Genomic DNA, 20207 nt, shown 5'->3' with positions numbered 1-20207 from the left:
ACTATTAATCTACTTAGAATCTGTAAGCAAAGTAATGAAATAGATGCTTATTCTGCAATAACTGAAATACAACCTGCATGTTCAGCAGTATTTACAGCGTGACATTTAGGGCTGTTATGTAAAAAGTGAATTTTATTGCTGTTAACGAATGTGGTAACGAAATGTGCCTTTAAGACTGCTGAGTAATGCCAAAATGTGGTGTTCAGGAAATGGATGACATAACGGTATACATCATTTCAGAGTGGTTTAAATGCTTAAAGGGCCAGTTCACCCAAATTACAAAACTACCCATCCTCTCAACTATCACAAATAGAGATAATGCGATACCATTTTTTCCTTCTCAAATACCGATTCCGATACTTGAACTTGGCCAATACCAAGTCCCGATCCGATACCTGTGCGTTAAAAACATGTCATCATTTTACTGGAGAGATTTTCCAGTGTAACATTTTGACAGCTGTGGCTAACGTTACTCTCTCCGCTAGCAACAGAGATGAGAAAGAAGCGAGATGGCATTAGCTACGTACGTTAGCTTGTGTCTCATCTCTGTTGAGAGTTGCACATGCGCAGTCCCGATCAAGCAGGATGTACGGTTCGGGTAGCGTGGTGACACGTGTTGTTGTCACACGAAAATCCATCTTGTCAGGCTTCAAGTTATGCGTTTGTGTCCTGCTCGCCAGAGCACGGACCAATCAGCGTCCTGTGACGAGCTACTGCAGCTACGGTCGTGGCTTAGGTGTGTGAGACCATAGTGAGAGGCGACTGTTCATTCTAAACAACGATGGCGGCTCCTAAGGAGGTTAGCGTAGATGTTGCAGTAGCATCAGTTATAGATCTGGAGAGTATTTCGTCATTGAAAGAAGAGCAAAGTACGGCACTGAAGGCAATGTTTTTGCCTTCAGTTAGTTTCGCTCTTGATTGACGGATTGGTTCATCCCTTCTCCGAACAGAAGACGGCTTCTCAGATGGTTCTGTGTAACAAACCATGTGATAAATGATATGATAAATGATATGATAACGTGATATTGTATTGGTGCATATACGTACTCGCTGATACCATATCCAACATTTTAGACTGTATCAGATGCATTTCCTAATCCGCTTCGGAGCAACTTTAATCACGAATATCATCTGTGCAGATGGCTTTGGTTTAGTTGGCCCAGGTTTTGCTCTGATAAATGCTCTGATAAACTAACTGTACGCTACCTGCCCGGCACCAACAGCAAACTGACAACGTTAGCGACTAGCTGTTGAACATAGTGGAGCATTGAGCAGCTAAGGAGTGAGCTACTTCCCTCAGTAGTTGATAGAGACCAGACCAGAGCTAACAGGAGAGGTAATATTAGACTTACATTCATCAGGTGGCCAGAAACATAACTCCAATTAAATGCTGATGTAGCTTTGTATGTGCCGGATGTGTAAATAAGCAACAGTTTGTTCACCTTATCAACTTTATAAGATGATCATTTATAGATGTTCTATATTTGGCCAAACAAACCTGTTAATGTCGGTTTAAAAAGGTCAACAATATTATATGCAGAAGCAATGTTCCTGTTGTTGCTCTGGAAAATACACAGAGCACACTCTCGACATTTTTACGAGGACTATTTCTTTGGTAGATAGTGGTTCCAAAGAAAACTGTCAATAGTGAGGTCTGTGTATTATCTTTAGCCACATGGACACTGTTGTGTGGTTTTCCTACTTTGAGTGTACTGATTCTTTAAACTCCCTCTGGCTGCTTAATGGAAATGTACATTTTGTGCTCTGCCTCGGCAGTATTTTTCTTGATAAACAGCCATCCGAGTTAATTAATTTAATTGAAATGAAAGAGGGACACGATAGAGCGGGAGTGATGGAGAGAATGCATAATTGATGGAGAGACGTTGAGCGCTGGAGAGGGTTGGTGGTGGTAGAGAAAGAGTGGTCTAAAAAGGAAGAAAGAGTCGTTTGGTTAATCAGATCAGAGTGCTACACCACATGCATCACATTTACTGTTCCTTGGGAGGCAGAGAGCTGGTACAGGAGCGGGAAAGGATGGAGAGGAGTCCAACCAGTGTTGTGCTCAATATATTGTGTGTGTGTGTGTGTCATGTTCATGTTCAATGTCTTAAAGCAGTGGTTCTCAAACTATGGTACAGGACCCACTGGCTGTACGCGTGCTCTCTCTAGTGGTACGGGGAGGAATCTCTGACTATCGATTCCTCTGTATTGTTGCTTTCTCACCGTTACGCATGCACAATGTACGCTGTATTATGTTTCAGTTTGTTTTGGACCGGAGCTACAGTGAAGAGAAAAAAAAGCGCTCAACAGCATAGCGCTACTAAACCTGAGGGACGCACCCTGTATTTCCCTGATAAAGCGACACTGAACAACAAACCTGTGTTGAAATCAGCAGGAGGAGAGTTAGTAACGTTAGCTGTTAGCAGCCGGTGGGCAGCACAGTCCTGACTGGCTAAATACCGGAGATAGGAACGTTAACGGAGGTGCCATTGAGTTATTATTATGAGGCGTTCAAAGTCGGCTCAGGAAAAATGAATATTGGGCGAAGGTAAATTACAATGTTATCATGATGTGTTCAAATGTAATCTCGTAAAATGTCGTTTTTGGCGAGAAACTTGAATAAATCCAGTTGTTTGAAGGAGATGTTTTCAAATCAATATAAAATAGATATGAGAGAGAGAATTGTGACCTGTTTAACTTCCTAATGCTAGCTCTAAGCAGCTTGCCAAGATTTCTTTAATCAAAGCAAATATTTAAATAATCATAATCATTTGAATTGTGTTTTTATGCAAATAACCACTGTAGATGACAATAACAAAGTACAGTACAGTACTGTGTACAGTAGGCTACCCTCCTGCAGTGCATGTTTTTATATTTTGGCATGCTGGGGGATTCTCTATTTTGTTAAGTTTTGTTAATGGAAACATTACTACCCAAAAGAGTCGGTCCTGTACGGTTCAAAAACTGCTACATATAATGTAATTTTCTTAACAATATGCTGTTTGGAGTGATTTTCAGTATAATAAATGCTGAAAAAAAAGTGTGCAGTATGTTTTCTATAAATGAATGCAGTAATAAAGTAGAGGTTACGTCCAACAGAATTAGTTTGGCTGCCGGCAACAATCTGGGTTTCTCATGTGGCCCCCCAGGAAAAATAATTGCCCACCCCTGGTCATAATGGTGGTACTAGGAGAGTCAAATATTTTCTGAGGTGGTACGTGGTGTAAAAAGTTTGAGAACCACTGTCTTGAAGAGTGTTGTAAGTACAAAAGTGTTTGTGTGTGTGTGTCAGGACGCAAAGCTGCGGGACATGCTGGGCCTCGGTAAGGGCGACAACGTCGAAGGGAAGCTGGTAACCGTCGTCCATGGCAACGACCTGGTCAACACCTCCTTCCTCAACTTCCAGGCTATGCAGGAAGATACAGCCAAGGTAACCATGGAAACCCGGCGCCACCAACATCCCATAACCTACGCACATTACTTCTACTTTCCTGTCATCTCTCCATCCGGTAACACTTTATCATAACCATCACTTATAAATGGCAAATTGATAATTCAAATTTAGGTAGTAGTTATTTTACTGTTAACAAGCCATTCAATTATAATTAATAATGCTTACTTATTATTAGTAATGCTATAATTTGTTATTATAACAGTTTATTGTTGCACACATTATAAAGTTTTTATATATATATTATAAGTATTTGTAATGATTACAAAATCATTTGTAAACCTTTAAGAAATTGTTTGTAAAACATCTACAAGCATTACATGGATGGATATTTGTAACACTTTGTTAATGATTAATAATTGGTTTGTAAACTGTCTATTAACAATATTTAGATGGCTATTATACAGTTGCAACTGATGATTATAATACCTCGTTAAATGGTTAATGAATACTTTGTAAAGCGTCTATAAACATTATTTAGATAGATAGTTACTTTGTCAATGGTTAATAATTGTTTTTTGGTCCATCTATGTAATATTTCTATATGTTTTACAAACAATTTCTTAAAAGTTTACAAATCATTTGATAATCATTAACAAATACTTAATATAGGATATAAAAAGTTATAATGTGTGCAACAATAAACCGTTAATAAATAGTTTACTAATGTAATCAGAAGGTAATTGTTATCGTCTCCTATCAGCTATGATTCAATATCGAATTTATAAACTAATTATTTCTTATTACACAAAGTAATGATAAAGTAACAAATTATAGCATTACTAATAATTAGTAAACATTATTAATTATAATTTCATTGTTTAACAATAAAATAACTATGAACTAAGTTTAATTAACTATTACTTTACCATTTATAAATGATGGTTGTTATAAAGACTCCATCCTTCCTTGTCATCCCTCCTCTACTTGTCTCTTTCCCTCCTCAGGCCATATGCTGATTACTCACTTTACGATGTTGACTTAGAAGCATGTGCTGTTTTTAGGAGTTGTAAAGAGGGATTTTTTCCCCCTGTGTGTGTGCGTGTTGTATATAGAAACTGTTTCACTTAGTTTTGATAACACACAAACTGGTCAAACAAGCCTGTTTTCTCATGCCGTGTGTATGTGTGTGTGTGTTTCCAGATTTGGACAGATGAGCTCTTCACTTTGGCCACAAACATACTTTCCCAGAATGCAACACGGCACACCTTCCTCCTCAAAGCGTAAGACTCTGTGCATGTCTTATCTTGACATTAGGGGAACTGTAGATCATTGTTGTTTTTAAAGCCTTTCCCTCTTGTCCGTTCCAGGTACACTAAGTTAAAGCTGCAGGTGAATCAGGACGGGAAGATCCCCGTGAAGAAGTGAGAAACACACACGTCAACCACTTTTTTTTTTTAAACACCAGCGCCCTCCACTTCTTCTTTCCTTTCCTCTTGTCTGTCTCTCTTCCACTTTCTCCCACCTCTGGTTTATCTCTCCTCCCTGTTGCAGCCAGCATGAATGTAATCCTTTCAGTCTTTGCTGACTGTTTGCTTTTTCTGCTGGACACTTTGAACGATGAATAGTTTGACTCATGATAAAAAAATTAAAAAAAAACTTTCGAACAGTGACCGTTATCTCTCTAAACTCTCCGTCTTTTTCTTCCAGTATTCTCAAGATGTTCTCAGATAAAAAGAGAGTGGAGACGGCTCTGGAGCAGTGTGGCCTCGTCAATAACAGGGTAATCATCGAACGCGATCACTGACCACAGGGCTGCACGAGATATGCGTGTGCATTGCTTTGGTTCATACATGAGATTTGAACAGTTGCAGTCGCTCACCCTGGGGTGTTGAATAGCATTCTTTGCATGCCTCTGCAATGTAAGGAACGCAAAAAAAAAAAAAAGGCTGCAGGCCTGTAGGAGAGTTGGCTTAAAATATGACACTTTAATTAACTGTCAACTAGAGTCACACAGATGTTTTATGTACAGATTAAACGAACAAGATATAACGTGTTAATTGGTGAGCTTTAGAGACGCTGGTAGGTGGATTTTGCTACAGAGAAAGGCTAGCTGTTTCCCCGTTTCCAGTCTTTGTGCTAAGGTAAGCTAAGCGACCATACAGACTTGAGAGTGGTGTCAATCTTCTCATCTAACTTTCAGCAAGAAAGCAAATAAGCCCAAATGATAAATCATTCATTTTAAATCCTTGTGTTGAGGTCGCATAAACACAATATCAAGTATTTTCACCAAGGAGTCAAACGATATTTCCTAATAAATTTGGCTTCCTTGAGAGAGAGAGAGAGAGAGAGAGAGAGAGAGCAACTGTTAAAATACAAAAAAATCATTCTTCACTGTCAAACCCCAGAGTACAATATTATCAAAGGCTTTGCTTGTATCTGCAGTGTAAGGTACCGCAGGCTTGTGGTCCCGGAAGGTAAAACAAGGTTTCTTGTGTGTTATTAGTCAGTGCAATCTTTCATATAAACCAGTTTGGAGTCACAAGACATTTCTATTTCGAATAAGGGATCAGATTGTGAAAACTGCACCGTCAGCGTTTCTCTTTGTGTTGCTGTACTCTGGTGCCTCCTGCTGGTTGAACAGGAGAACTGAGACTGAGGAGGATCTGCTCCACGACTGTTTGATAGTTTGGTATAAGTATGTTGGAAGCAGGATTTTAATGCTTTGGGGATCAGTAGTGGAGACGAATGAGTTTTACTGACACTGTGGCATGTGGGATGATCTGTGATCCAACATTTACACGTGTCAAACTTTGCATTTTATCCTCAGTTTGGTCATTTTATTTCCCCCTCTTTCTCTTTCCCTCCGCATCTTTCAACACAATCTACTCTGTTCTCTTTCAGACAGAGGGAATCAAGCCAGATGATTTTACGTGGGACGCCTTCCAGAAGTTTCTCGACAACCTCTGTATCCGGCCCGAGATACAAAGCATCTTTGAGGAAAGGTTTGTAACGCTTTCACAATTGTGATTTGTGATTGAAAATTTAAATTTCCACCCTAAATCCTTTCGTTATGATGCTCTAGTTATATTTTTAGGATTTTTAATAATGCTCACCACCTGTACCTCGTGTGTGACCACGCACACACTCTTTCTCTTTCGCTCCAGTGGCTCCAAGCGCAAGCCATTCATCTCTCTGGACCAGTTGATGGACTTCATTAACCAAAGGCAGCGAGACTCCAGACTGAACGAGGTGCTGTACCCCCCGCTGAAAAGAGAGCAGGTCCGACAGATCATGGAGAAATATGAGACCAACGTCAGCCAGCTGGAGAGAGGTAAGTGACTTTGAGTGTGTGTGTGTGTGTGTGTTTTTTATTTTTCTGTTCACATTCCAGACATTTAGATGCTGCTTAAAACATGTGATCTTCATTTCTGAGATAGTTTATAATAATGCAGTGAATCATCGCAGCGAATATAAATCAGCTTTTGCTTTTAACCCTAAGAGACCCACATTAGACCTGTTTTTGTCTTTTTTAGGGGTTGTACAGGGGGTCTCTAGGGGGAGATAGCAGGTCAACAGTAGATGTCACATAGAAGTGGTGTACATCGTCTGAAAGCTGGGAACCTGAAGACTAATTTGTGATGCTGCTCAGCACTGAGTGTCAAGTTGTTTTAGTCATTAATCAGAAATAAACATGAATTAATTAATTAAATCAATTATAAAAGTGTATAAGGGTTTAGAACATTATGACAGAAGTATATGATGTCCATTACCATGCTCACTTTATGTCTCATAAGTTGTTGCAGCAGTTTTTGGGTTGATACCATTTGTTACACAGATTTGGTGCTAAATTTAACCATTTTTTTACCACTTGAGAATTGATAAAAAATAATCAATAATCCCTCCAAAATGCCACATTAAGACACCAAGACCTTGAGGAACACCATAGAAAAAGCCATGCTGTGATTTGGTATCAAAAACTTTTGACATTTGGAGATTTCTGCAAGAACTGCATTTTCTGCAATTGGATGGCGAGCACTTGTGTTGTGTAAACTGCTCAGAAACCCTTATTGTCAATCTAGCTAGGAAAGCCATCCATCCTCTGAATGCTCTAGGTCTGTAGTTTGTGGCTGTAAAGTTTCATGAGGCTGTGATTATCCTAGAGGTCACCACAGGTCATTTTATACAGTGAGGTCAAGTTTTAAAAAAACGGTCTCACCACAATGAAATGGCTCCTATGGGGACTAACATCATCACACATGAATACAGTTGGGCTCATTGGATCCACCAGAGTCTCAGCTTTACACTGATACCCAATATATGTAATTACAAAACTGTTTAGGGACCCCAGTATGCAGAAATATTAAAAACATCATTTTTAGAATAGAATAGAACAACATTATCATAAAGTGGGCATGTCTGTAAAGGGGAGACTCGTGGGTACCCATAAAACCATTTTCAGTCACATATCTTGAGGTCAGAAGTCAAGGGACCCCTTTGAAAATGGCCATGACAGTTTTTCCTCATCAAACGTTACTGTAAAATTCACTGTACGTGCAGCTGTATCCTCTTGTGTTTGGTTTATCAGCTGCAGCAGTACTCCGATAACAGTAGGTTTATAGGTGTGATTGATTTCCTGGTCTTTTATTGCAGCAGGTTATCCTCTTCTGACCGAGCCCATATCCATTTCCCTTCTGTAAAACATCCAGAATGTGGGAATCATTTGTGAATTTGATGAAATGTCCTCCGCGTGTTTTGCTGTGGATAAACTGTCCAAACCTGGGGGACAAACAGAGCCCTGGCTGCCGTAAGCCGCTCTGCTAGGACACCGTTAAGCCAAAATATGTAAGATGATCCACTGTCCAGCCCACAGTGTTCAGACGGTTGACGTTCAGACAGAGGCCTTTTGCTCTTTTGGTCAGTTAACCACTAGAGCACGTGACGTAAAATTAGCATAGTATCTTCCAGTCCTTGCCATGAGCAAAAACAAGTTTGACCTTTTTTTTTTACAGTCGGTAAACAAGTCCCATCCCTCTCTCTCTCTCTCTCTCTCTCTCTCTCTCTCTCTCTCTCTCTCTCTCTCTCTCTCTCTCTCTCTCTCTCGCTCTCTCTCTCTCTGTCTCTCTCTCTTTCTCTGTCATGCAGACCAGATCAGTGTGCAGGCTTTCAGTCGATATCTGGGAGGAGAGGAAAACGGCATCGTACCCCCAGAAAGGCTGGACATCATCGACGATATGACCCAACCGCTGTCTCACTACTTTATCAACTCCTCACACAACACATACCTCACAAGTAAAAAGCACTCACCTCAGATCCAACACATGCTGCATTTTAATATCTAGCTTTATAGTTCGTCTTTTTGATCCAAAACCGTCTTTCCCTCCCTTTTCTTTGTCTGTCTGCCCGCAGTGGGTCAGCTGACCGGCCCGTCGTCAGTGGAGATGTACAGGCAGGTGCTGCTGACCGGCTGTCGCTGTATAGAGCTGGACTGCTGGAAGGGCCGGCCGCAGGATGAGGAGCCGTACATCACCCACGGGTTCACCATGACCACTGAGATCCCCTTTAAGGTGCTAGTCACTGCTTTGTGGCATTCAATTACCCCGGGATTATTCCCTTGAAGTGTTTGTCCAGTTTAATCAAGGTGACACCTTGGTTAGGTTGAGTTTGTGTAAGTTATTACTCTCATAGTCACAGAGTTTCCCTCTGTATAAATGACTGGCACTATATAAAAGTGATCCAATAAATCGCCAATTCATGAAAGTTTTTACATCTACACACAAGAAGTACAGTATTTTTATGTTTATAGTCAGAGTTTGTAAATTTACTTACTAGTTTATCGACTTTTATATACATGTCATAAAGCCCTGACAAGCTTGAGACGGCATTTCTCCTCCTTCAACTCTTAAAAATAGAAAAAAATGATCAAGGGAACTTGGTGTGTGGACCTCTTAAAGGGACAGTGTGTAGGATTTGGCGTCATCTAGTGGTGTGGTCGCAGATTGCAGCAAACTGAGTACCCCTCCGCTCACTCCTATCTTTGCAAGACTGCGGTAACGTGATTCGCAGAGTACAAATTCAGAGAACTATGGTGGCCTTCAGGTAACGTAAAAATGCGAAAGGCTCTCTCTAGAGCCAGTGTTTGTCCGTTGGTGGACTCCGTGACGAGGACCTGGTCCCTTTGTAGATAACATAGCTAACGAAAACAACAATTCTTAGTTTCAGGTGATTATACACTATGGAAAACATAGTTATGATTATTATATTCCAATTCTGCTAATAGATCTCCTGAAATATTACACACTGTTCCTTTAACCTCGGTGCATTTGTGCGGTTTGGTCAGCAAATTCTTTTATTGCAGTGGATTCAGAAATGCTGAATATGGAGGCAGCAACCACAGGCAGTTTGAACAAAGTAAATAATAAGACTCAACAGTCTATTATACACTCACATTCAGTGTCTTTATTATTATTAATATTATTAAAGAAAGCCAAAACCTGTTGCCAAGATTAACTGAAGCAAAATGTGTTAACCTCCCATCATAAAAAGATCTCTCCTTTGCTTTATAACTGTGAACACGGCAAAGTGTGATTTATGAGGTACCACTTCTATTTTGCTCATAAGCACTCATGAAACACCTAACAATCTGAGGAAATGTTTATTTTAACGTAATGTACTTGGAGGTTTTATTCAGTGGAGCTCCTTTTAAAGTTCTCATTCTCTCCCTGACTGCAGGAGGTGATCGAGGCGATAGCAGAGAGTGCTTTCAAGACCTCTCCGTACCCGCTCATCCTGTCCTTTGAAAACCACGTCGATTCGTAAGTCGTCGCCTGAGTGTGTGTGTGGTTAGTTTGTCTCGACCTCTATGTATTTTGGGTTGCAGTTTAGTCTGTATTTATTACCAAACCAGATGCGAAATCCAAGGCTTTTATTGAAATTGTTACTCTAAAACATGAGCTATTGATGGATTGGTCCTATTGTGGCAGGTTGAAGTAAACCAAGGCTTATTGAAAGAGACTGGGACACGGGTCCTTTTGGTCTTTGAGCTATGGGGTATGACACGTGCAGTGTAACTGGAGCTGCGGTCGTGTGTTGCTTTTGGCTCAATTCCGGCGAGTGCAGACCAGATTTTTACTGCGCATGAGTTGTACCCCGATGATACTGTATGACGCGAGACATCTCCTCTCTCCACCCTCCTTGAAGTAAACCAGGAACTAACCTGTGTCTTGTTCCGTCAGGGCCAAGCAGCAGGCCAAAATGGCCGAGTACTGCAGGACCATCTTTGGAGACGCCCTTCTCATCGATCCACTGGAAAAATATCCGGTAAGACAGAAGGGGTGTGAGAAAATATCGGAAAAAATCGCAAATCACAATTTAGGTTTTGTGATACTGATCGATTTTTAATGAATAGTTTACATGCGATGATTAACTCTGTCAATACTTTATTTAATTTCATATATATTTACTGTATATATATATGTATATTTCTCAACACACTGATATCCTTTGAGTCCATAGTCATGGTGTTAATCAACCATTAAACAGCTTGTGATACACGGATCAGCTCATGATCTTGACCATGTTGTACTAAAATAACAACTTGTGATGCACTGCTGTTGACCTCATAAACCCTTCTCTGTTCACAACTTTTAGTGAATGCAACCATTTTTCAACACCCCAGGCAAAAACAGAATCTTTTCACGCACTGGTCAATTCTGAGATTTTGGGCAATTTTTTTTTTTCATAACATTCATTCATTCATATGTCTTCTTTCAGACTAGTGGATTGAAAACATCCAAAATACACATAAAGGTGTTTATTGTACTACAGTTTGTCTATTTGCTTCTGTAGATTACTCCTAAATTCACCAAAAGTTAGCTATTAGATAATGCCTCATTTGCATATTTAAACATAACATTTCAGAAAAAAGTGTTTTAATGTCAATTGTCAATCAATTGGGGAAGTTTCATGGTGATATCTATTATTATCTTTTATACCCTATTCACCTGTCGTGTCTTGTAAAATGTATGAAATTTTACAATACATATCTGTAAACATATCAGTTTTCTCAAAATGAGTTTTTTTCTCATGCTCTGAGCCAGAAATCTCCACTTCAGTAACACTTACATCCACCAAACTTTCCAATTTCATTCCTATCTATATTCTGAATATTTTTACAGAGGGGGTTTATTCATATAACATTGATAGCCTGATTTATGGAACATTTTATCCCTAAAAACACGGCAAACATTGTATTTATGGGTGTTGACAGTATTTTCTGATTTATGGAGCAATGAAAAAGTCTATACTAACTAGACTTTATTTTCTTCTTTTTCCAAACCTTCAATTTTGACTAAGTCCCTTTCATGTGTCTTTCAGCTGGTCCCCGGTCAGACCCTCCCCTCACCGCAGGAGCTGCTGGGGAAGATTCTCATCAAGAACAAGAAGAAGCACCAACATCACCGACCCTCGAGTAGCGGCAGCATACGACGCCGAGATACGGAGGATAAGTCGTCGCCCCACAACGGTGAGTGCAGCCAGCTGCCTGAGTCTCTTTACGTGGCAATGTAGGGCTGAGAATCTGTAGCTTTTAGATCGCATTTAAGCAATACGGCAGCTGATTTCACTCCTAAGTTCCTCATGTCTGGTTGTAATCAGGGTTATTACAGTAAACTAAAACCAAAATAAGCAGTGAAAAATAATTTCAGTAAACGGAAACTAAATAAAAACTATATCCTTTAACAAAAACTAAACTAAAACGATATTGCCTGGGGAAAAAAACAAATAAAAATAGAATAAAAATGAATGTAAATTCATTAGTTCATTAGTTTTCGTTAGTTATAATATCATTACGGAGAACGCCATGAATTTATGTCAACTCTCGTGATGTTGAACCACAGAAATTGAACAGACTTGACGTTCCAGGAGATGGTGCTATGACACAATTGCTTCACTAAAGTAGCACGAAGATTAAACAACAAACATTATGGCCATTTCTACACAGTTTTCCAACCATGTATTTTGTATGTCAGACACTATACCTGGCCCTAACATAAATGAACTAAAACTACAGTAAAACTAAATATTGCAAATTTCCCCACTGTGGGACTAATAAAGGAATATCTTATCTTATATAAAACCTAAAACTAAACCTTTCTGAAAAACTGAAACTAAACTAAAACGAGCAAACACACTCTGAATAGTAACTAAAACTAAAATAAAATAAAAACTAGTTGAAAATTCTAAACTATTATAATTGTAATGAGTATTTGGAGGAATGAAACCTGGTCGAAATGAGTCTACCACATACAGTACATGCTTAAAATGAGGTACCACTGCACATCGATGTTAACACTATTAGTTTGCTGTTATCTGCGTAGACTGCCCTCTGACGGACGGCGAGGGAATCCATCTCCTGTCCAACGGGGAGGAGAAGCTGGCTGAGAGGATGGCCAAAGACTTGGAGCCTCGCAAATCCATCGGTGGGTTGTAGAAGAAGGTATAGATGGATATAGATTATAAAGTCGGCCATTGTGGCACACATATAGGGTTTTGCGTAACGTGTGTTTATTCCATCGCTCAGGAGGCGAGGGAGAAAGCGAGGAGGATGAGGAGGATGAGTCAGCGACGGAGCCGAAAAAGCCGAACTCCGACGAGGTAAGAGCCGTCGGGAACGGAGCTCACGGCGTGTTTGACTGGCTGATGATGAGCTGAGTGATGGATTGGTGCTATCTGCCTCCCTCAGGGTACAGCCAGCAGCGAGGTGAACGCCACGGAGGAGATGTCGACTCTCGTCAACTACATCGAGCCTGTCAAATTCAAGAGCTTCGAGGTGGCGAACAGTAAGTGTGTGTGTGTGTGTGTGAGACAGGAAGATGTCCTGACTTTGTGTCCGGGGAAGAGATATGAAGTGAAGGAAAAAGAGTGTGTGAGTGGGAGTTGGACAGGCCTCGTTAGTTTTAAGCGCCTCTCCCATGTAGCTCATTAGGAAGACAGGCCAGCTGTTTGGACTCATTTGTGGTTAATGATCAGTCTTGTCTCCATCAGACCTGTCGTACATGAATTATCTTGATCAATTTCTAAGTTGTTTTCTGCTCTTTCCCTCTCTTTCTGTCCACCAGAGAGGAGGAAGTACTTTGAAATGTCGTCGTTGGTGGAAACAAAAGGCATGGACACCCTGAAGAACTCCCCCATCGAGTTCGTCGAGTATCCCGGGAAGCTTGTCATTCCTTGAAAACGTTGTCTTTTGAAGAATACGGTTTATGTGAATGTTCATAATCTTTGGTGTGTTCAGATGCCTCTTTTGTGTTTGAACTCTTCAAGGTGATGGAAAGTAGTGAGCGAGGAAAAGTCTCTAGTCTTAAAAAGTGATGTTTGCCTTTTATCTGCTTCGGTTCCGTGCACACATACACCACATATACAGTTTTTGGTTCTTAACAGCACTCCTCCAGGTACAATAAGAATCAGCTGAGTCGAATCTACCCTAAAGGAACGAGGGTGGACAGCTCCAACTACATGCCTCAGCTCTTCTGGAACGTCGGCTGCCAGATGGTGGCGCTAAACTTCCAGACCCTCGGTGAGTCAAGTTAGTTCAGCCTCAGATGGCCTAACTCTGGCATGTATACTATAGCCCCGTTTCCACTGTAGGAACTTTCCCCGGAGCCAAGAACCTTTTGAGGAACTCATTGCATTTCGACTGCAGGGACCAGAGTCTAAATTAAGTTCTGGGGACATTTTCTGGGGCCTTTTTACACCCAAAAAGGACCTGGTCGGGGGGGTAGTACTTTCTAAAAGTACTGGAACTTTCGGGACGGAGTTTGCAGGGATGACCGTTGCTGATTGGCTAACAAAAGCATCGCTGCTTCAACTGTACAGCTTCATTTATAAAACAAGGAAGTACTCTAGTATCGATTTTGTACCATTTAGGACGAGGGGAGAACATTTCTCTTTGTTTGATAACATTAAACTTAAAGTTAGGCTCTGCTGTCTGCTTCCCAACTCATTTAAAAAAAGACAGAGAGGAAAAAGAGAGAGAGATCGTGCTTGCGAGCGAGCTAAGAGGGCGAGCGGTAGAAAAGAGAGAGACGTAGAGACGTGTTATTTTCTGATTGTTTCAGGTTAACGTTCTAAAGCACAAATAAATAACCCTCAAACACTCAACAGATGATTTACACACAGTCACAGTGGGCTGAAAGAACCTTTTAGTTCCTTGAAAAGAAGTTCCCGGGACTAAAAGTCCACTTCTGGTGGAAACCCGTCTTAAACTAGGCCTATAAAGTATAAACTAGCCACAAAACCAAGAAACTAACTAAATAAGGTCTTTAATAATTTAAAGATTTACTCTCTGGTGGAATAGACGATAATTTAAAGAGTCTCTTCAGCCTTTTAAATAATTCCAAGCACAGAGGTCAAATTACAGCAACTTATCTTGCTCTCTCATCCCTCTTCCCCTCCTTCCCTTCTTCATCTCTCCATTCCTCTGTACCAGACCTCCCTATGCAGCTGAACATGGGTGTGTTCGAGTACAACGGCAACAGCGGCTACCTGCTGAAACCCGAGTTCATGAGGAGGACGGACAAACACTTTGACCCTTTCACAGAAAACATAGTGGACGGGATAGTCGCCAATACTGTCAAAATTAAGGTGAGGACAAAATGTGTCATCACGTGGACATTAAAGTTCTCTGTAAGTTCTTTGTTATAATAAACGTGTATTATTTAACATTCTCCAGGTGATGTCAGGCCAGTTTCTGACCGATAAAAAGGTCGGAGTGTACGTGGAAGTGGACATGTTTGGACTTCCTGCTGATACAAAGAGGAAGTACAGAACCAAAACGTCCAACGGGAACTCGCTGGATCCCGTGTGGGATGATGAAATGTTTGTGTTTAATAAGGTGCACATACCAGGATTCAGATATCTTTCAAATCTTTCTCTCACCCTTCACCTTAAATGCTCTCTTAACTTCTCCCGTGGCGTCATCGTGCCTCTCTCTCTCTCTCTCTCCAGGTGGTCCTCCCTACACTGGCCTCTCTGAGGATAGCGGTGTTTGAAGAAAACGGCAAGTTTATTGGACACCGGATCCTCCCTGTGTCGGCCATCAGACCTGGTCAGTACACACACACAGAGCCCATCAACAAAACTGTCAAAAAAGTTGCAGGAGAGTTGGCGGCATTTACTCTGTGGTTAAAATGGCATTACATTTGGTGAGAAGAATGCATTGTGACTTGTTTAGGACTTGGGAATTGAGTGCAAAGACTTGAGACTTACTTGTGACTTGCAAAACTTTGTCCTACGTCTGGTAACCGGATGTCTGCACTCAGGCGTTCATTTACACGTTGCTGTACTTTTAACTGTCCAGCACCAATGGACAGTAGTCATTTATGTATTTGTTTCTTCCTTCCTTCCTTCCAGGTTACCACTACATCAACCTGAAGAATGAGATGAACCAGCCCCTCCTGCTGCCCTCTCTCCTGGTTTACACTGAAGCTCAGGACTACATCCCTAATGAACACCAGGGTAAGAACGAATAAATTTCACTTTGCGATATTAAGGTCAGCCAAGCATCTTAAAGTGGAATTTGCTCAAAGACTTGTGACTTGAGTTGGCTCTACAATAAAAGACTTCAAACTCACTTTGCCAGAATATGTGGACTTATGGTTATCTCTGACATTCAGGCACTCTTTGTCTTGTTTTTGTGTGTTCTCAGAGTACGCAGAGTATCTGACCAACCCCCTTAAGCCCAGAAAGAGAGAGACACAGCTGGCTGTGCTCATAGAGGACAACAGTGAGGTAGGACACATCTGTGCGTTGAACAATAACAAACAACTAGAAAAAAGAAAAACAGGCCTACTGAATGTGTACTCTCAATTCATCTCCTTGTTGCTCTTTGTCCAGCATGTCCCCAACCAGCCCAAAGAGGGAGAGACCAAGGGGGAGTGCGAAATCATTCCAGGACTCCCCTCCCCCTTCCACACCCCCCCTCCCTGCCCATTGGATGAAGCCCCCGACATCATCAAGTTACCTGCACCGGGTAGAGACCTCTACATTCACAGTCACAAATATCGTCTACATGTAACACACGCAAACACACACATCTGTCATTTAGCTGCACTTATGAAAGGGTGATCAATCTAATGTCACAAACGTTAGATTGATCATTGGAATTACTTTCAATGATTGATGCCTTTAATTTACCGTCGTCAGTATTGCATAAGATTCTAGGTGTAATCCATCGAAACATTACCAGTCCATTTACTTTTTGACAACACAGAAAACAGGTCGACTGCACCTGCCTTAGGGTGGTGGGTTGGCAGTTTTGGTTATGAATTAAGTTTAGCAATTAAAGAAGTTGCTCAGTCTGCCTACCTCCCATGTGTATTTGCATCAGCCTGCTGCAAGGAGGTGTACTATATGCAAACGTTAGCTAACGTAACATGTCCGTGTGTGTCTTCACTGCACAAATATTCATCGTAATCTTTTTTTATAAGATCTTTTCACTTCAACAAGTGAAATTATATTTTTTTCACTCTGTTGTGAAAATCATGCATCTCCCAAAAAGTCAACTTTACATTAATTAAAATTTAAAGGTGCAGTGTGTGGGGATCTGGCAATATGTAGCGGTGAGGTTGCAGATTGCAACCAAGAAAAACTTCTAAGATGGCCGATGTGAAAATGCGAATGGCTCTCTCTAGAGCCAGTGTTTGGTTTGTCCATTCTGGGCTACTGTAGAAACATGGTGGCCGGCTCCGTGAAGAGAACCCCCTCCGTGTGTAGATATAAACGGCTCATATTAAGGCAACAAAAATGCAGCGATTTGTATTTTCAGGTGATTATACACTAAAGAAAACATACTTACAGTACTAATATTCCATTTCTGCTAATAGATCCCACTAAACCAGGGGTCAGCAACCTTTACTATCAAAAGAGCCATTTTAGGCAAATAAATAAATAATAATAAAAAAAATAAAAATAAAGAGACGCATTTGGCTCCGGAGCCGCAGGTTGCTGACCCTTGCCCTAAACCCTACACACTGGCCTTTTAAAGTCTTTTTGAAAATGTAACTTAATTTATATGATAAACTAAAGCCATGCACGCTTGGTTCCTCATCATCCATTTCACACATACTGTCTGTGTGCTTCTCCTCCTGTACTTCTTTGTGTGTCTGTTCGTGTTTGTGTGTGTAGTACAAAGTCCGAAGGAAGACCTCATAGCCTCTGTTCTGGGAGGTAAGGTTATTCCAGCACATTCATTCATTCCCACACAGAAACTAGTGAAATCATTTGTGTGTCACATAGAGCTTAAGTTGGACAAGCTAAGGACGGCTAGTTGTCAGCAAGATTTACACTGATGATATTTTTATGTCTCTCAGACATCCAGTCCCAGTCTATAGAGGAGTTGAAGCAGCAGAAGAACTACCAGAAGCTGATAAAGAAACAGAGCAAAGAACTGAAAGAGATGCGCAAGAAACACCTCAAGAAGGTACGCTCACAGACGGATGCCTAACAGAATGGAAACACTCTGGAAGTTTTCAGCTCTGCATAGAAGCTGGATGTGAAAAGTCGGCACTAGATACAGAAAAAAAATCACTTATTTTTTCTTGTGCACTGCAAAAAAATATTAGTTAAAATGTTTGTGCGTGTTTGTAGGTGTGGAATCTGAGTAAGGAGCAGAAGAGTCGGAGCAGCCAGCTTGAATCTGACACCCAGAGGAGACGCAGTCAGATGGAGAAGCACCTCAAACGCAGCATCAAGAGAAAGTAAGGGATGGATGGATTTATGGGGTGTATAAAGGGAGAACAGTGGAGAAAATCTCAACAAGTACCAGTAAATGAGGGGAGGGAAGGAGGAAAGGATATGGTGAAATATCTGGATAGATAGATGGAGCTAAACTGGCTGACTTAACCTGACCTCATTGTGTGTGTTCAGCGAGCCCCATGAGCCGGTGCAGCGCGAGCTGACGGCGTTGGATCAGGAGGTCGAGAAGCAGACGGTCCAGCTGAGGGAGTGGCAGCTGCAAGAACTGCTGAAGCTCCGACAGCAGCTTCACTCCCCGGAGAGAGAGAAGCAACAAATACACCTGCAGGAGGTAACAACACACACACCTATGTATGAAAAGAGACAATGCACTCCCCTGCTCTTTGCACACTTATGCATACTCAAGGTGACACATTTGGAATAACACTGCATCCCTCCTATGAATTCTTAAATATACTCACACACACACAGACACAGAGTTCATCATTAGCCGACCTCTAAGGAACTTTGTGGCACTTCGGTACATCTGCACAGTGATCCGCTGACAGGTCGTCGTCTGCTGCGGTGTGTTTTTTAGGCCTTCCAGAAGCTAAAGGAGACGGCCCTTGAATGCCAAGCAGCTCAGCTGAAGAAGCTCAAGGAGACGTGCGAGAAGTAAGTGTACATGTAGCTGTTTCACCTTGTACGGACAAATAGGTAAAGTTGGGAAAGGACCCAGAAGTCACTGCCAGAGTGACTTTCTGCTTCTTAGTTATTATTATGGTTAAATTAAAGGAACAGTGTGTAGCATTTAGTGGGCTCTATTAGCAGAAGTATGTTTTCTTTAGTGTATAATCACCTGAAAATAAGAATCGTTGTGTTTTTTGCTACCTTGGAATGAGCCGTTTATATCTACATAGGGAGCGGGTCCTCTTCACGGAGCCGGCGGCCATGTTTCTACAGTAGCCCGGAACGGACAAACCAAACACAGGATCTAGATAGGGCCATTTGCATTTTCACCTTTTTGCGATGGCCTCAGGCACACGGGAGATGTTTCACCTGGTTGCAATCTGCAACTTCACTGCTAGATGCTGCCAGATCACTGCACCTTTAAGTCTTAGTTTTTGCCATAATGCCTTATGCTGTGTCTCACTTCTGTTCTTACACTTGCTATTTTGAGTGCATAAATGCGTTCACACTGGCACAATGTACCAACGGAAGTATCCGGATTGAGACACAGTGTCTTTCTTCCCTTTTTGCACCATGTGACATTGATTCCCGGATGTTGGACTTTCCACAAGCGTCTAGGTGTTTTAATAACATTCACAAAAAATTTAAAAGCTCCCTACAAAATTTGCAATTTGTCTTTGTCCGTAACTTTCTGCTGTAATTATGTTTGCAGGGAGAAGAAAGATCTCCAGAGGATCCTGGACAGGAAGCGGCAAAACAGTATCAGCGATGCCAAGACCCGCGACAAAGACAAGGCTGAGACGTAATGAGCTTGTCTGAAATTAGAGACGTTTATTGGATGTTCGGGCTGTCTGACCCTATTTTGATTCACACGTCTTTCATCCTTTCTTTTTCTCTTCATCTTCCTCTCTCTCTCTGCAGGGAACTGAATGAGATCAACAGGAAACATATTCAAGATTCTGTCTCCTTAATCCGCGGGGTAAGTACCCACGCTGACACGCACACACACACTCTTATCACCAGCAGTCCTTGAGGACGCCCATTTATCTAGGCTACTTTATAGTGCATTGTCATCAACTTTACTCCACTGTGCCTATCTTTTATCCTCCCATCCCTCATCTTAATTTTCTTTTTTTACTGGTTTCTCCTCAAATCCCCTCTTACATAATCCCATATTTCCCTTCTATATGTATTCCTACTTCCCCTACATTCATCTTCCCCTCAAATCTTCCTCACATTTTCCCTTTCCTTCCTTCCTTCCTTCCTTCCTTCCCTTCCTGCTCTTCCCTCCTCACACCCCAGCTGGAGGAGGCTCAGACCAAGAGACAGGACAAGCTGATGCTGAGGCAGCGGGAGGTGCTGCAACACATAGAAGATGAACTCCCCCTGGTGAGCA

At 41.4% G+C, this 20207-nt stretch overlaps 1 protein-coding gene across 3 annotated transcripts in view; it reads left to right on the top strand.

The window, feature by feature from the left end:
• Window positions 1-20207, top strand: part of plcb3 (phospholipase C, beta 3 (phosphatidylinositol-specific)) — a 110184-nt gene that overhangs the window by 87204 nt on the left and 2773 nt on the right. For all 3 annotated transcript variants that reach the window (XM_074623037.1, XM_074623036.1, XM_074623038.1), the window contains 30 exons: window positions 3293-3430; window positions 4595-4674; window positions 4762-4815; window positions 5102-5174; window positions 6296-6396; window positions 6559-6725; window positions 8537-8683; window positions 8801-8958; window positions 10124-10206; window positions 10627-10711; window positions 11768-11915; window positions 12769-12870; window positions 12972-13045; window positions 13134-13230; window positions 13510-13594; window positions 13840-13964; window positions 14877-15031; window positions 15120-15281; window positions 15395-15494; window positions 15800-15904; window positions 16095-16177; window positions 16283-16418; window positions 17573-17614; window positions 17758-17867; window positions 18035-18144; window positions 18314-18473; window positions 18720-18796; window positions 19524-19613; window positions 19733-19790; window positions 20114-20200. In XM_074623037.1, the coding sequence (XP_074479138.1) occupies window positions 3293-3430; window positions 4595-4674; window positions 4762-4815; window positions 5102-5174; window positions 6296-6396; window positions 6559-6725; window positions 8537-8683; window positions 8801-8958; window positions 10124-10206; window positions 10627-10711; window positions 11768-11915; window positions 12769-12870; window positions 12972-13045; window positions 13134-13230; window positions 13510-13594; window positions 13840-13964; window positions 14877-15031; window positions 15120-15281; window positions 15395-15494; window positions 15800-15904; window positions 16095-16177; window positions 16283-16418; window positions 17573-17614; window positions 17758-17867; window positions 18035-18144; window positions 18314-18473; window positions 18720-18796; window positions 19524-19613; window positions 19733-19790; window positions 20114-20200 (3192 nt within the window). The remainder of the gene's footprint in view (window positions 1-3292; window positions 3431-4594; window positions 4675-4761; window positions 4816-5101; window positions 5175-6295; window positions 6397-6558; window positions 6726-8536; window positions 8684-8800; window positions 8959-10123; window positions 10207-10626; window positions 10712-11767; window positions 11916-12768; window positions 12871-12971; window positions 13046-13133; window positions 13231-13509; window positions 13595-13839; window positions 13965-14876; window positions 15032-15119; window positions 15282-15394; window positions 15495-15799; window positions 15905-16094; window positions 16178-16282; window positions 16419-17572; window positions 17615-17757; window positions 17868-18034; window positions 18145-18313; window positions 18474-18719; window positions 18797-19523; window positions 19614-19732; window positions 19791-20113; window positions 20201-20207) is intronic.

This window comes from Sebastes fasciatus, chromosome 22, assembly GCF_043250625.1.
Source record: "Sebastes fasciatus isolate fSebFas1 chromosome 22, fSebFas1.pri, whole genome shotgun sequence".
Lineage (NCBI taxonomy): Eukaryota > Metazoa > Chordata > Actinopteri > Perciformes > Sebastidae > Sebastes > Sebastes fasciatus.
This window is presented reverse-complemented; position numbering and strand designations above follow the sequence as displayed.